This window comes from Coregonus lavaretus (assembly GCF_964263955.1).
Source record: "Coregonus lavaretus genome assembly, contig: HAP1_SCAFFOLD_1661, whole genome shotgun sequence".
Lineage (NCBI taxonomy): Eukaryota > Metazoa > Chordata > Actinopteri > Salmoniformes > Salmonidae > Coregonus > Coregonus lavaretus.
Window position 1 is genome coordinate 59,736 of NW_028163339.1, and position 15,867 is coordinate 75,602.

The 15,867-nt window shown below is 45.4% G+C and overlaps 1 protein-coding gene across 3 annotated transcripts in view; it reads left to right on the forward strand.

The window, feature by feature from the left end:
• The window catches only part of LOC311118221 (forkhead box protein K1-like), a 45,695-nt gene extending 34,277 nt beyond the window's left edge, over positions 1-11,418 (forward strand). The window contains exons 6-10 of one of the 3 annotated variants that reach the window (XR_014611775.1): positions 733-911; positions 1,040-1,309; positions 6,476-6,655; positions 7,326-7,978; positions 8,012-11,418. Coding sequence is in view for 2 of the 3 variants with exons in the window: in XM_084193064.1 (XP_084049190.1) it covers positions 733-911; positions 1,040-1,309; positions 6,476-6,655; positions 7,326-7,546 (850 nt within the window). In the remaining variant the exon portion in view is untranslated. The other 2 variants (XM_084193064.1, XM_084193065.1) reach the window with 2 other exon arrangements.
• Positions 11,419-15,867: the final 4,449 nt, after the last annotated feature.

Sequence of the window (15,867 nt, forward strand, 5' to 3'; positions counted from 1 at the left end):
TAGTGTGTTTTACTGAAGGACCGTGTTAGACTTGAGTTAGTGTGTTTAACTGAAGGACCGTGTTTGACTTGAGTTAGTGTGTTTTATTGAAGAACCGTGTTTGACTTGAGTTAGTGTGTTTTACTGAAGGACCGTGTTTGACTTGAGTTAGTGTGTTTTACTGAAGGACCCTGTTTGACTTGAGTTAGTGTGTTTTATTGAAGGACGCTGTTTGACTTGAGTTAGTGTGTTTTATTGAAGGACGCTGTTTGACTTGAGTTAGTGTGTTTTACTGAAGGACCCTGTTTGACTTGAGTTAGTGTGTTTTATTGAAGGACGCTGTTTGACTTGAGTTAGTGTGTTTTACTGAAGGACCCTGTTTGACTTGAGTTAGTGTGTTTGCATCATTTTTATGCCCTAACCATCTCTCTCTCCCCCTCTCTCCCTCTATCCCCCTCCCTCTCTCCCCCTCCCTCTCTCCCCCCTCCCCCTCTCTCCCCCTCCCTCTATCCCCCTCCCTCTCTCCCCCCTCCCCCTCTCTCCCCCTCCCCCTCTCTCCCCCTCTCTCCCTCTCTCCCCCTCTCTCCCTCTCTCCCCCTATCTCCCTCTCTCCCCCTATCTCCCTCTCTCCCCCCTCCCCCTCTCTCCCCCTCTCCCTCTCTCCCTCCCTCCCTCTCCCCCCTCTCCCCACCCCTCCCCCTCTCCCCCTCTCCCCCTCCCCCCATCTCCCTCTCTCCCCCCTTTCCCCTCTAGGAGTGCCCCAGCCTCCCCCACCCACCAGGGTCTCCTCTCCCCCCCCTCCAGTGGTGTCCAGACCCCAGAGTGTCTCTCTAGAGAAGGGTCTCCTCTGTCTCATGACCACACCCACCACCACGACCTGGCTCATAAACTGGCCTCCGTACCAGAGTACAGATATACACAGAGCGCCCCAGGTAGGAACACATCTACACTGTAACCTATCCTCCGTACCAGATACACAGATACACAGGTAAGAACACATCTACAGATGCTCAGACATCACAACTAAAGAAGGTGTGTTTTTCCCCCACCCTCCCCCCAGGTTCTCCAGTTCACGGCCAGCCTGTGATCATGGCTGCCCCGCCCCACCCCCTGCCCTCGGGGATGGGTAAACCCCTAGCCTTGTTCGGTGGGGGACAGACCCTCCACATGCTGCAGAGCCCCCCCAGTACCCTCACTATGCTCCGTCTGGTCACCACGGCTACGGCCTCTCACCCCGCCAACGGGTACATCCTCACCCCCGGGGGGGGACAGAGTCATGGTAATACCAGCGCTGGCCAGCAGGGAGCAGAGGGCAGCGGCGAGCATAGAGGTACGGCGAGACTGTGGCCCAATCCCAAATGGACCCCTAGACCCTAGACAATCTGAGAGGATTTCACAGGTGTTGGTAATATGGTGATATGGTAATATGGTGATATGGTGATATGGTAATATGGTGATATGGTAATATGGTGATATGGTGATATGGTGATATGGTGATATGGTAATATGGTGATATTGTAATAGGGTGAGATGGTGAGATGGTAATATGTTAATATGGTGATATGGTAATATAGTGAGATGGTGATATGGTAATATAGTGAGATGGTGATATGGTAATATGGTGATATGGTAATATAGTGAGATGGTGATATGGTGATATGGTAATATAGTGAGATGGTGATATGGTAATATGGTGATATGGTGATATGGTAATATGGTAATATAGTGATATGGTAATATGGTAATATAGTGATATGGTAATATAGTGATATGGTAATATAGTGAGATGGTGATATAGTGAGATGGTGATATGGTAATATGGTGATATGGTGGTATTGTAATAGGGTGATATGGTGATATGGTAATATGTTAATATGGTGATATGGTAATATAGTGAGATGGTGATATGGTGATATGGTGATATAGTGAGATGGTGATATGGTAATATAGTGAGATGGTGATATGGTAATATAGTGAGATGGTAATATGGTGATATGGTAATATAGTGAGATGGTGATATGGTAATATGGTGATATGGTAATATGGTGATATGGTAATATAGTGAGATGGTGATATGGTAATATGGTGATATGGTAATAGCTCTACCTTGCCCTCTGATTGGCTAGGTGGAAATTTAACCATATTGCTTCTACCAATCAAGTCCTCTGAAATCTCCACAAGTGTATTGTGGGTAGGGTCTAGGTCTCCATTTGGATATGTTGCATACTGTGTGTGTTTGTGTGTATAGATACATATATACATACATACAGTGGGGAGAACAAGTATTTGATACACTGCCGATTTTGCAGGTTTTCCTACTTACAAAGCATGTAGAGGTCTGTAATTTTTATCATAGGTACACTTCAACTGTGAGAGACGGAAAAATCCAGAAAATCACATTGTATGATTTTTAAGTAATTAATTTGCATTTTATTGCATGACATAAGTATTTGATCACCTACCAACCAGTAAGAATTCCGGCTGTCACAGACCTGTTCGTTTTTCTTTAAGAAGCCCTCCTGTTCTCCACTCATTACCTGTATTAACTGCACCTGTTTGAACTCGTTACCTGTATAAAAGACACCTGTCCACACACTCAATCAAACAGACTCCAACCTCTCCACAATGGCCAAGACCAGAGAGCTGTGTAAGGACATCAGGGATCAAATTGTAGACCTGCACAAGGCTGGGATGGGCTACAGGACAATAGGCAAGCAGCTTGGTGAGAAGGCAACAACTGTTGGCGCAATTATTAGAAAATGGAAGAAGTTCAAGATGACGGTCAATGGGCTCCATGCAAGATCGGTCTAGGGCTCCATGCAAGATCTCACCTCGTGGGGCATCAATGATCATGAGGAAGGTGAAGGATCAGCCCAGAACTACACGGCAGGACCTGGTCAATGACCTGAAGAGAGCTGGGACCACAGTCTCAAAGAAAACCATTAGTAACACACTACGCCGTCATGGATTAAAATCCTGCAGCGCACGCAAGGTCCCCCTGCTCAAGCCAGCGCATGTCCAGGCCCGTCTGAAGTTTGCCAATGACCATCTGGATGATCCAGATGAGGAATGGGAGAAGGTCATGTGGTCTGATGAGACAAAAATAGAGCTTTTTGGTCTAAACTCCACTTGGCGTGTTTGGAGGAAGAAGAAAGAAGAGTACAACCCCAAGAACACCATTCTAACCGTGAAGCATGGAGGTGGAAACATCATTCCTTGGGGATGCTTTTCTGCAAAGGGGACAGGACGACTGCACTGTATTGAGGGGAGGATGGATGGGGCCATGTATCGTGAGATCTTGGCCAACAACCTCCTTCCCTCAGTAAGAGCATTGAAGATGGGTCGTGGCTGGGTCTTCCAGTATGACAACGACCCGAAACACACAGCCAGGGCAACTAAGGAGTGGCTCCGTAAGAAGCATCTCAAGGTCCTGGAGTGGCTTAGCCAGTCTCCGGACCTGAACCCAATGGAAAATCTTTGGAGGGAGCTGAAAGTTCGTATTGCCCAGCGACAGCCCCGAAACCTGAAGGATCTGGAGAAGGTCTGTATGGAGGAGTAGGCCAAAATCCCTGCTGCAGTGTGTGCAAACCTGGTCAAGACCTACAGGTATGATCTCTGTAATTGCAAACAAAGGTTTCTGTACCAAATATTAAGTTCTGATTTTCTGATGTATCAAATACTTATGTCATGCAATAAAATGCAAATTAATTACTTAAAAATCATACAATGTGATGTTCTGGATTTTGGTTTTAGATTCCGTCTCTCACAGTTGAAGTGTACCTATGATAAAAAATTACAGACCTCTACATACTTTGTAAGTAGGAAAACCTGCAAAATCGGCAGTGTATCAAATACTTGTTCTCCCCACTGTATATAGTACCGGTATATACACTACCGGTCAAACGTTTTAGAACACCTACTCATTCAAGGGTTTTTCTTTATTTTTACTATTTTCTACATTGTAGAATAATAGTGAAGACATCAAAACTATGGGAGACCCATGGTGGCGGCGCACAATTGGCCCAGCGTCGTCCAGGGTAGGGGAGGGAATGGCCGGCAGGGATGTAGCTCAGTTGATAGAGCATGGCGTTTGCAACGCCAGGGTTGTGGGTTCGATTCCCACGGGGGGCCAGTATAAAAAAATATGTATTCACTAACTCTAAGTCGCTCTGGATAAGAGCGTCTGCTAAATGACTAAAATGTAAAATGTAAAATGTATATAATAATATAATAATAATAATAATATGCCATTTAGCAGACGCTTTTATCCAAAGCGACTTACAGTCATGTGCGCATACATTTTTACGTATGGGTGGTCCCGGGGATCGAACCCACTACCCTGGCGTTACAAGCGCCATGCTCTACCAATTGAGCTACAGAGGACCACATATTATATATACAGTTGAAGTCGGAATTTTACATACACCTTAGCCAAATACATTTAATCTCAGTTTTTCACAATTCCTGACATTTAATCCTAGTAAAAATTCCATGTCTTAGGTCAGTTAGGATCACCACTTTATTTTAAGAATGTGAAATGTCAGAATAATATTAGATAATTATTTATTTCAGCTTTTATTTCTTTCATCACATTCCCAGTGGGTCAGAAGTTTACATGCACTCAATTAGTATTTGGTAGCATTGCCTTTAAATTGTTTAACTTGGGTCAAACGTTTCGGGTAGCCTTCCACAAGCTTCCCACAATAAGTTGGGTGAATTTTGGCCCATTCCTCCTGACAGAGCAGGTGTAACTGAGTCAGGTTTGTAGGCCTCCCTGCTCGCACATGCCTTTTCAGTTCTGCCCACACATTTCTATAGGATTGAGGTCAGGGCTTTGTGATGGCCACTCCAATACCTTGACATTGTTGTCCTTAAGCCATTTTGCTACAACTTTGGAAGTATGCTTGGGGTCATTGTCCGTTTGGAAGACCCATTTGCGACCAATCTTTAACTTCCTGACTGATGTTTTGAGATGTTGCTTCAATATATCCACAATTTTCCTTCCTCATTATGCCATCTATTTTGTGAAGTGCACCAGTCCCTCCTGCAGCAAAGCACCCCCACAGCATGATGCTGCCACCCCCGTGCTTCACGGTTGGGATGGTGTTCGTCGGCTTGCAAGCGTCCCCCTTTTTCCTCCAAACATAACGATGGTCATTATGGCCAAACAGTTCTATTTCTGTTTCATCAGACCAGAGGACATTTCTCCAAAAAGTATGATCTTTGTCCCCATGTGCAGTTGCAAACTGTAGTCTGGCTTTTTTATGGCGGTTTTGGAGCAGTGGCTTCTTCCTTGCTGAGCGGCCTTTCAGGTTATGTCGATATAGGACTCGTTTTACTGTGGATATAGATACTTTTGTACCTGTTTCCTCCAGCATCTTCACAAGGTCCTTTGCTGTTGTTCTGGGATTGATTTGCACTTTTCACACCAAAGTACGTTCATCTCTAGGAGACAGAACGCGTCTCCTTCCTGAGCGGTATGACGGCTGCGTGGTCCCATGGTGTTTATACTTGCGTACTATTGTTTGTACAGATGAACGTGGTACCTTCAGGTGTTTGGAAATTGCTCCCAAGGATGAACCAGACTTGTGGAGGTCTACACATTTTTTTCTGAGGTCTTGGCTGCCATAACATCATTTTCTGGAATTTTCCAAGCTGTTTAAAGGCACATTCAACTTAGTGTATGTAAACTTCTGACCCACTGGAATTGTGATTCAGTGAATTATAAGTGAAATAATCTGTCTGTAAACAATTGTTGGAAAAATTACTTGTGTCATGCACAAAGTAGATGTCCTAACCGACTTGCAAAAACTATAGTTTGTTAACAAGACATTTGTGGAGTGGTTGAAAAATGAGTTTTAATGACTCCAACCTAAGTGTATGTAAACTTCCGACTTCAACTGTATATCATGGATATGTTGCATAGTGTGTGTGTGTGTGTATGTATATGTATATATATGTATATATGTGTATATATATATATATATACTCCCGGTCAAAAGTTTTAATATAGCCATTTACAACATTACCAATGTCTACACTGTATTTTAATGGACCAAAAAATTGCTTTTCTTTCGAAAACAAGGAAATTTCTAAGTGAACCCCAAACTTTTGAACGGTAGTGTGTGTGCATATATATATATATATATATATATATATATATATATATATATGTATATGTGTGTATGTATATATGTATATATATATGTGTGTGTGTATATAGGGATGTAAACAAATTTGTGCCCAACATTTGAGAGAAATCAGCTTTTTGTGCGTCTGGAATATTTCTGGGCTCTTTTATTTCAGCTCATGAAACATGGGACAAACACTTTACATGTTGCGTCTGTATTTTTGTTGAGTGTTAATATATGAATACATGTCCCCCCAGACATGCAGCAGCAGACTAGGGAACGGGTGATCCAGTCGTTGGAGGGAGCTTTACATGTTGCGTCTGTATTTTTGTTGAGTGTTAATATATGAATACATGTCCCCCCAGACATGCAGCAGCAGACTAGGGAACGGGTGATCCAGTCGTTGGAGGGAGCTCAGCAGGGGGGTCAGGGGTCGGAGGGGCGTGGCCTATCTCTGGGGCTGCACCAGCTCCCTGTCCGCCCCGTCACTCAGAACGGCAAACACACTGCCGTCGCCACGACTACCAGCGTCGCCAACGCTTACGGTACGGCTACCTTAGCAGCCAGTGTTTGTCGTTGACGTGGTTGGTATGTTAATGTCATTGATTTATGGTGAGTTATGTCTCATTATGTTGTTGAAGTTGACTTTCTCTCTGCACTCCCCCTCCCCTCCCATCTCATCTCCCCCCTCCCATCTCATCTCCCCCCTCCCCTCTCCTCCCATCCCTCCCCTCTCCTCCCATCCCTCCCCTCTCCTCCCATCCCTCCTCCCTCCTCCCATCCCTCCTCCCCTCTCCTCCCATCCCTCTCTCCCCATCCCCCCTCCCCTCTCCTCCCATCCCTCCCCTCTCCTCCCATCCCTCTTCCCCTATCCCCCCTCCCCTCTCATCCCTCTTCCCCTCTCCTCCCATCCCCCCTCCCCTCTCCTCCCATCCCCCCTCCCCTCTCCTCCCATCCCTCTCTCCCCTCTCCTCCCATCCCTCTCTCCCCTCTCCTCCCATCCCTCTCTTCCCTCTCCTCCCATCCCTCTCTCCCCTCTCCTCCCATCCCTCTCTCCCCTCTCCTCCCATCCCTCTCTCCCCTCTCCTCCCATCCCTCTCTCCCCTCTCCTCCCATCCCTCTCTCCCCCCTCCTCCCATCCCTCTCTCCCCCCTCCTCCCATCCCTCTCTCCCCCCTCCTCTCCTTCTCCTCTGCTTTCCTCTCCCCTCCTCCAGCTCTGACCAGTCCTCTCCAGATCCTGGCAGCCCAGGCCTCCAGCTCCCCCCCAGTCCTGGTGAGCAGACAGCCCAGCGCGGGGCCTGATGTTGGGCCGGAGGTGCCAGGCGAGCCCCAGGCTAAGAGGCCTAAGATGGAGGAGGACGACGAGGCGGCTCCTCCCATGCAGCAGCCAGTCATCGTGGCCATGAGCTCTCAGCCACACGACAACAGGAAGTAGAACTTCTGACCTCTAACCCCCCTAACCTGGTGCCTAGAGGAAGGGGGGGATCCTCTCTGGGTGAACCATCTCACCAGTCTCTGACCCCTGGGTCCCAGTGTCTGCCGGTTCACCCTCTCATCCCTGACCTCTAACCTCCTACTGATGGCTGTCAATTAACGATCGCTGACCAGTCATCCATAACTCGTATTGATTAATAACAGCCCAGTGATCAATAACTGCTAGATGACGCCAGGTCCCTGACCTTTAACCCCTGATGCCAGATCTCTCCCTGTGGTGCCATTTGGTGTCACGCACCCCAGGTGTCACCAGGTAGATAAAGGTCTGTGGCCCAAATGGCACCCTATTTTCCTTTAAATAATAAATAGTGCTTTAAGACCAAGGTTTGGTAAGAACCAGCAGACACCGTGGCCCAGGAGAGGAGGAGAGGAGGCCCCTGCAGGACCTGGTGTCTCTGGAGAGGAGGAGAGGAGGCCCCTGCAGGACCTGGTGTCTCTGGGGAGAGGGGAGGAGGAGAGGAGGCCCCTGCAGGACCTGGTGTCTCTGGAGAGGAGGAGAGGCCCCTGCAGGACCTGGTGTCTCTGGGGAGAGGAGAGGAGAGGAGGAGAGGAGGCCCCTGCAGGACCTGGTGTCTCTGAGGAGAGGAGAGGAGAGGAGGAGAGGAGGCCCCTGCAGGACCTGGTGTCTCTGAGGAGAGGAGAGTAGGTCGGAGGGAGGAAGCTAACCTAATTTAGACGGTCTGATTGTGTTTATTTTCATCATTAGAAGGTGCTGAGTTATAACCTGGGTCAACTACACACTGCAAATACTCTGTACTATACTGTAATACTCTGTACTATACTGTAATACTATGTAATATACTATAATACTCTGTACTATACTGAAATACTATGTAATATACTATAATACTCTGTACTATACTATAATACTATGTACTATACTATAATACTCTGTACTATAATACTATGTACTATATTATAATACTATGTAATATACTATAATACTATGTAATATACTATAATACTATGTAATATACTATAATACTCTGTACTATACTATACTGTACTATACTATAATACTCTGTACTATACTATAATACTCTGTACTATACTATAATACCCTGTACTATACTATAATACCCTGTACTATAATACAGTAGTTCTGACCTCTCCTCAGGGACCCCCAGACGTTCCATGTGTTTACATGTTAGTCATTTAGCAGACGCTCTTATCCAGAGCGACTTACAGTTAGTGAGTGCATACATTTTTCATACTGGTCCCCCCAGTGGGAATCGAACCCACAACCCTGGCGTTGCAAACGCCATGCTCTACCAACTGAGCTACACGGGGGCCTAAGCACACCTGATTCAACCTGATTCAACTGGTCAACTAATTATCAAGCCTCTGATTGGGGTGAATCAGGCGAGCTAGTTCAGAGCTACAACACCATTGGTTGAAACGTCTGGGGTCCGCGAGGAGAGGAACCACTGCTATAGTGTGTGTGACCCAGGTGTGGATCTCAGCTGTGGGTGTGTGTGACCCAGGTGTGGATCCCAGCTGTGTGTGTGTCTGTGTACAGTTTCATATTTTAGCATTATCATGATCATTTTATCCCTTAAAAAGCCTTAAATGTTTCTTTTTTTGTTTATCTAGGGAGCTTTTACTTTTTAATGTTAAATCATGTTTTTAATGTTGAGGACTTTTATTTTGTAACATGTCAGACTGCTTCAGACCACGACTTTTATTTTGTAACATTGCGGACTGCTTCAGACCACGACTTTTATTTTGTAACATTGCGGACTGCTTCAGAACAGGACTTTTATTTTGTAACATTGCGGACTGCTTCAGAACAGGACTTTTATTTTGTAGCGTTGCGGACTGCTTCAGAACAGGACTTTTATTTTGTAGCGTTGCGGACCGCTTCAGAACAGGACTTTTATTTTGTAACATTGCAGACGGCTTTAGAGCAGGACTTTAATTTTGCAACATTGCACAGAGCGCTTCAGATCTTTTAATTTTGTAATGTTGCAGACTTCTTCAGAACAGGACTTTTTATTTTGTAACATTGCAGACCGCATCAGAACAGGACTTTTATTTTGTAACATTGCGGCGAGAGCGCTTCAGATCAGGACCTGGTGTTTGTGACTGCAGGGAGGAGGTAGAAGCTATAGCCTTCTGGAGGTCTGCCTTACATGGTGTAGCAGGAGGCAGGCTGTGATACTCTGGAAGCAGGAAGAACCTTTTGTCAGGGGAATTGAAGGGTGGGACCAACTCAACATAACTACGCAGCTACAATTTACAACTGTTTAAAAAAAAAAATATTTTCCTCTTAACGCTCTCCCTTTCTATCTCTAACTCTCTCCCTTTCTATCTCTCTCTCTCCCTTTCTATCTCTCTCTCTCTCCCTTTCTATCTCTCTCTCTCTCCCTTTCTATCTCTCTCTCTCCCTTTCTATCTCTCTCTCTCCCTTTCTATCTCTCTCTCTCTCCCTTTCTATCTCTCTCTCTCTCCCTTTCTATCTCTCTCTCTCTCCCTTTCTATCTCTCTCTCTCTCCCTTTCTATCTCTCTCTCTCTCCCTTTCTATCTCTCTCTCTCTCCCTTTCTATCTCTCTCTCTCTCCCTTTCTATCTCTCTCTCCCTTTCTATCTCTCTCTCCCTTTCTATCTCTCTCTCTCTCCCTTTCTATCTCTCTCTCTCTCCCTTTCTATCTCTCTCCCTTTCTATCTCCTCTCTCCCTTTCTATCTCTCTCTCCCTTTCTCCCTTTCTAACTATCTCCCTTTCTATCTCTCTCTCCCTTTCTCCCTTTCTATCTCTCTCTCCCTTTCTATCTCTCTCTCCCTTTCTATCTCTCTCTCTCTCCCTTTCTCTCTCTCTCTCTCTCCCTTTCTATCTCTCTCTCTCTCCCTTTCTATCTCTCTCTCCCTTTCTATCTCTCTCTCTCCCTTTCTATCTCTCTCCATCCCTTTCTATCTCTCTCTCCATCCCTTTCTATCTCTCTCTCTCTCCCTTTCTATCTCTCTCTCTCCCTTTCTATCTTTCTCTCCCTTTCTCTCTCTCTTCCTTTCTATCTCTCTCTCTCCCTTTCTATCTCTCTCTCTCCCTTTCTATCTCTCTCTCCCCCTTTCTATCTCTCTCCCTTTCTATCTCTTTTATTCCTCACCCTCTATGTCTAACCTTCTCTCTGACCCAGTCTATAGTGTCTGCTGTCGGCTAGTAGTTTCTCTTCTCCCTCCCTGGTGTCTAGTCTCTGACCCAGTCTATAGTGTCTGCTGTGGGCTAGTAGTTTCTCTTCTCCCTCCCTGGTGTCTAGTCTCTGCAGGAGAGTCCAGATAGGGTTCTACATATGGAATTAGAATGTACTAGATTCTATAGTTTGTACTCCTCAGCTTTAGCCTGTCTTTTTAATAACTAACTAATCAGGACACGATTTTGTAACACTTCAAAATGTTTTTTTCCCTCGTTTGGCGTTTCTCAACGTCCCGTTTAGACTGTCTGCTGATCACCAGTCTTTATATAAAATCTATGATTGTTGCATTAAAAAACCTACAACAACAAAAAAAAAACACTGCTATTTAAAGGTGGGTTGAGACCATGGTATTTAAAGGTGGCTTGATACCATGGTATTTAAAGGTGGGTTGAGACCATGGTATTTAAAGGTGGCTTGAGACCATGGTATTTAAAGGTGGGTTGAGACCATGGTATTTAAAGGTGGGTTGAGACCATGGTATGTTTTTGCAGAAAGTATTTTGCTATTCTATTAAATAACTGCTATTATCCAATTTTTTGGAGAAAAAAATATATATGTATTTTTAAATGTTTCTGTTTGTGATCTGTTAAAAAATTTGTAGCACAAATAAAATTATCTCATTGATCTGCTGTGTCCAGCGGTCTGGTTTCATCTGCTGTGTCCAGCGGTCTGGTTTTCATCTGCTGTGTCCAACGGTCTTTAAAAAAAAATAATAACAAATGTTTACACTGACTATAGCGTAAGTCACTGTGCAGCCGACAGCGTGGTTTTTTTAAAAGGAATTTTCCCCAGACGTCTGCGGAGATGGCATTCATGGTAAACGCTGTGCATGTCAGCTCAACCGTAAGTGACCCTTAAAAAGTGCATTATCGTACGGCTATAGCATTGGCATTGGATCCCGACCTTAGTTTAACATTTTCCCCAAAGATTCCGAAACACGGAAACGTCACTTCCTGTCAACAGTTTATTCATATTCATATTCAATAATCCTGTGGTTCTAAAGAGTGTAAATACTGAAAAGTATAATCGGACGTGAGATCAGAGACATGCTCGCACGTGTTAAATACAGACTGGTACAAATCATTACACTAATTAAGCACAAATACAAGGTCAAATAATAATGTCATTGATGTGTAGATGGATGCACATGAGGATATTGGCTTTAGCTGCAGAACACTGAATCTCCTTTAGGCCCCGTTTATACCTGGTGCTAACATGTGTCCTGATCTTGTCCACATTCTGATTGTGCCAGGTGTGGACGATTTTAAAAGAAGTGATTGTAATCAGATCTTTCTGACCAGCTGCTGAGGTAGTCAGGGAGACGTATCTTTATCTTATGAGTATAAACTGATCTGGATTATCAAACCATTTAAAATCATTGGCAGATGGCGCCGTTGACTCGAGGTATCGCTTTACGCTGAAATATACCTTTTTTTGAGAAAGGCCATCGGTAAGATTAGAACCTTCCGGTCCCTATTCCAATGCCTTATCCACTGAGCCAGCAGAGGGGCGGGCCTTATCCAGTGAGCCAGCACAGAGGAGGGCCTTGTCCACTGAGCCAGCACAGAGGAGGGCCTTATCCAGTGAGCCAGCACAGAGGAGGGCCTTATCCAGTGAGCCAGCAGAGAGGAGGGCCTTATCCAGTGAGCCAGCAGAGAGGAGGGCCTTATCCAGTGAGCCAGCAGAGAGGAGGGCCTTATCCACTGAGCCAGCAGAGGGGCGGGCCTTATCCAGTGAGCCAGCAGAGGGGCGGGCCTTATCCAGTGAGCCAGCAGAGAGGAGGGCCTTATCCAGTGAGCCAGCAGAGAGGAGGGCCTTATCCAGTGAGCCAGCAGAGAGGAGGGCCTTGTGACACAACACTATTTCCACACAGACACTACATGATATGACACACTACATGGCCAAAAGTATATGGACACCTGCTCGTCGAACATCTCATTCCAAAATCATGGGCATTAATATGGAGTTGGTCCCCCCTTTGCTGCTATAACAGCCTCCACTGTTCTGGGAAGGCTTTCCACTAGATGTTGGAACATTGCTGCGGTAACTTGCTTCCAGTCAGCCACAAGAGCATTAGTGAGGTCTGGCACTGATGTTGGGCGATTAGGCCTGGCTCGCAGTCGGCATTCCAATTCATCCCAAAGGTGTCCGATGGGGTTGAGGTCAGGGCTCTGTGCAGGCCAGTCAAGTTCTTCCACACCGATCTCGGCAAACCGGATAGCTGGTCTCAGACAATCCTCCAGGTGAAGAAGCCAAATGTGGAGGTCCTGGGCTGGCGTGGTTACACGTGGTCTGCGGGTGTGAGGCCGGTTGGGCGTACTGCCAAATTCTCTAAAATGACGTTGGAGGCGGCTTATGGTAGAGAAATGAACATTCAATTCTCTGGCAACCGCTCTGGTGGACATTCCTGCTGTCAGCATGCCAATTGCACGCTCCCTCAAAACTTGAGACATCTGGGGCATTGTGTTGTGTGACAAAACTGCACATTTTAAAGTGGCCTTTTATTGTCCCCAGCACAAGGTGCACCTGTGTAATGATCATGCTGTTTAATCAGTTTCTTGATATGCCACACCTGTCAGGTGGATGGATTATCTTGGCAAAGGAGAAATGCTCACTAACACGGATGTAAATAAATTTGTGCACAAAATTTGAGAGAAATACGCTTTTTGTTCATATGGAAAATGTCTGGGATCTTTTATTTCAGCTCATGTAACCAACACTTTACATGTAGCGTTTATATTTTTGTTCAGTATAGTTAAAGATGTTGGGTAAGGTTGGGGGGAAAAAAAGTCACAACTGGGATTCGAACTGGCAACCTTGTAGGTTGCGACCTCCCACCCAAGGCCTTTTTCTTATTTGACGCTCACCTGTAAACCCCGCCCACTGTCATGTCGCTAAGACAAGCTCTGCCCACTGAGTTTTCATCCAACCAATCACTTTGTTCTGCCAGTTCCCTGGGGCGGAGCTGCCCTCAGAACGACCTCCGGAGGTGGTCAGGAAGGTCTTCTAATCGTCTACATCGGTCTAGACATGTGGACAGGATCAGGACACAGGTTAGCATCAGCTATAAACGGGCCTCATGATGACACTCTTCCAGAACAATAGAACATCAGAACGTTCATGATGACACTCTTCCGGAACAATAGAACATCAGAACGTTCATGATGACACTCTTCCGGAACAATAGAACATCAGAACGTTCATGATGACACTCTTCCGGAACAATAGAACATCAGAACGTTCATGATGACACTCTTCCAGAACAATAGAACATCAGAACGTTCATGATGACACTCTTCCAGAACAATAGAACATCAGAACGTTCATGATGACACTCTTCCAGAACAATAGAACATCAGAACGTTCATGATGACACTCTTCCGGAACAATAGAACATCAGAACGTTCATGATGACACTCTTCCGGAACAATAGAACATCAGAACGTTCATGATGACACTCTTCCAGAACAATAGAACATCAGAACGTTCATGATGACACTCTTCCAGAACAATAGAACATCAGAACGTTCATGATGACACTCTTCTTCAATAGAGCATGTCCAGATAGCAGGGTCACTCCAACAGTGCTCCTTACAGAGTGTAGTTTGGAAGTGTACACATATATATATATATATATATATATATATATATATATATATATATATATATATATATATATATATATATATATATATATATATACACACAGTTAGTACATACCGTGTGTACAGTGAGGGAAAAAAGTATTTGATCCCCTGCTGATTTTGTACGTTTGCCCACTGACAAAGAAATGATCAGTCTATAATTTTAATGGTAGGTTTATTTGAACAGTGAGAGACAGAATAACAGCAAAAAAATCCAGAAAAACGCATGTCAAAAATTGATTTGTATTTTAATGAGGGAATAAGTATTTGACCCCTCTGCAAAACATGACTTAGTACTTGGTGGAAAAACCCTTGTTGGCAATCACAGAGGTCAGACGTTTCTTGTAGTTGGCCACCAGGTTTGCGCACATCTCAGGAGGGATTTTGTCCCACTCCTCTTTGCAGATCTTCTCCAAGTCATTAAGGTTTCGAGGCTGACGTTTGGCAACTCGAACCTTCAGCTCCCTCCACAGATTTTCTATGGGATTAAGGTCTGGAGACTGGCTAGGCCACTCCAGGACCTTAATGTGCTTCTTCTTGAGCCACTCCTTTGTTGCCTTGGCCGTGTGATTTGGGTCATTGTCATGCTGGAATACCCATCCACGACCCATTTTCAATGCCCTGGTTGAGGGAAGGAGGTTCTCACCTAAGATTTGACGGTACATGGCCCCGTCCATCGTCCCTTTGATGCGGTGAAGTTGTCCTGTCCCCTTAGCAGAAAAACACCCCCAAAGCATAATGTTTCCACCTCCATGTTTGACGGTGGGGATGGTGTTCTTGGGGTCATAGGCAGCATTCCTCCTCCTCCAAACACGGCGATCTGACCACAACACTTTCACCCAGTTCTCCTCTGAATCATCCAGATGTTAATTGGCAAACTTCAGACGGGCATGTATATGTGCTTTCTTGAGCAGGGGGGACCTTGCGGGCGTTGCAGGATTTCAGTCCTTCACGGCGTAGTGTGTTACCAATTGTTTTCTTGGTGACTATGGTCCCAGCTGCCTTGAGATCATTGACAAGATCCTCCCATGTAGTTCTGGGCTGATTCCTCACCGTTCTCATGAGCATTGCAACTCTACGAGGTGAGATCTTGCATGGAGCCCCAGGCCGAGGGAGATTGACAGTTATTTTGTGTTTCTTCCATTTGCGAATAATCGCAACAACTGTTGTCACCTTCTCACCAAGCTGCTTGGCGATGGTCTTGTAGCCCATTCCAGCCTTGTGTAGGTCTACAATCTTGTCCCTGACATCCTTGGAGAGCTCTTTGGTCTTGGCCATGGTGGAGAGTTTGGAATCTGATTGATTGATTGCTTCTGTGGACAGGTGTCTTTTATACAGGTAACAAGCTGAGATTAGGAGCACTCCCTTTAAGAGTGTGCTCCTAATTTCAGCTCGTTACCTGTATAAAAGACACCTGGGAGCCAGAAAT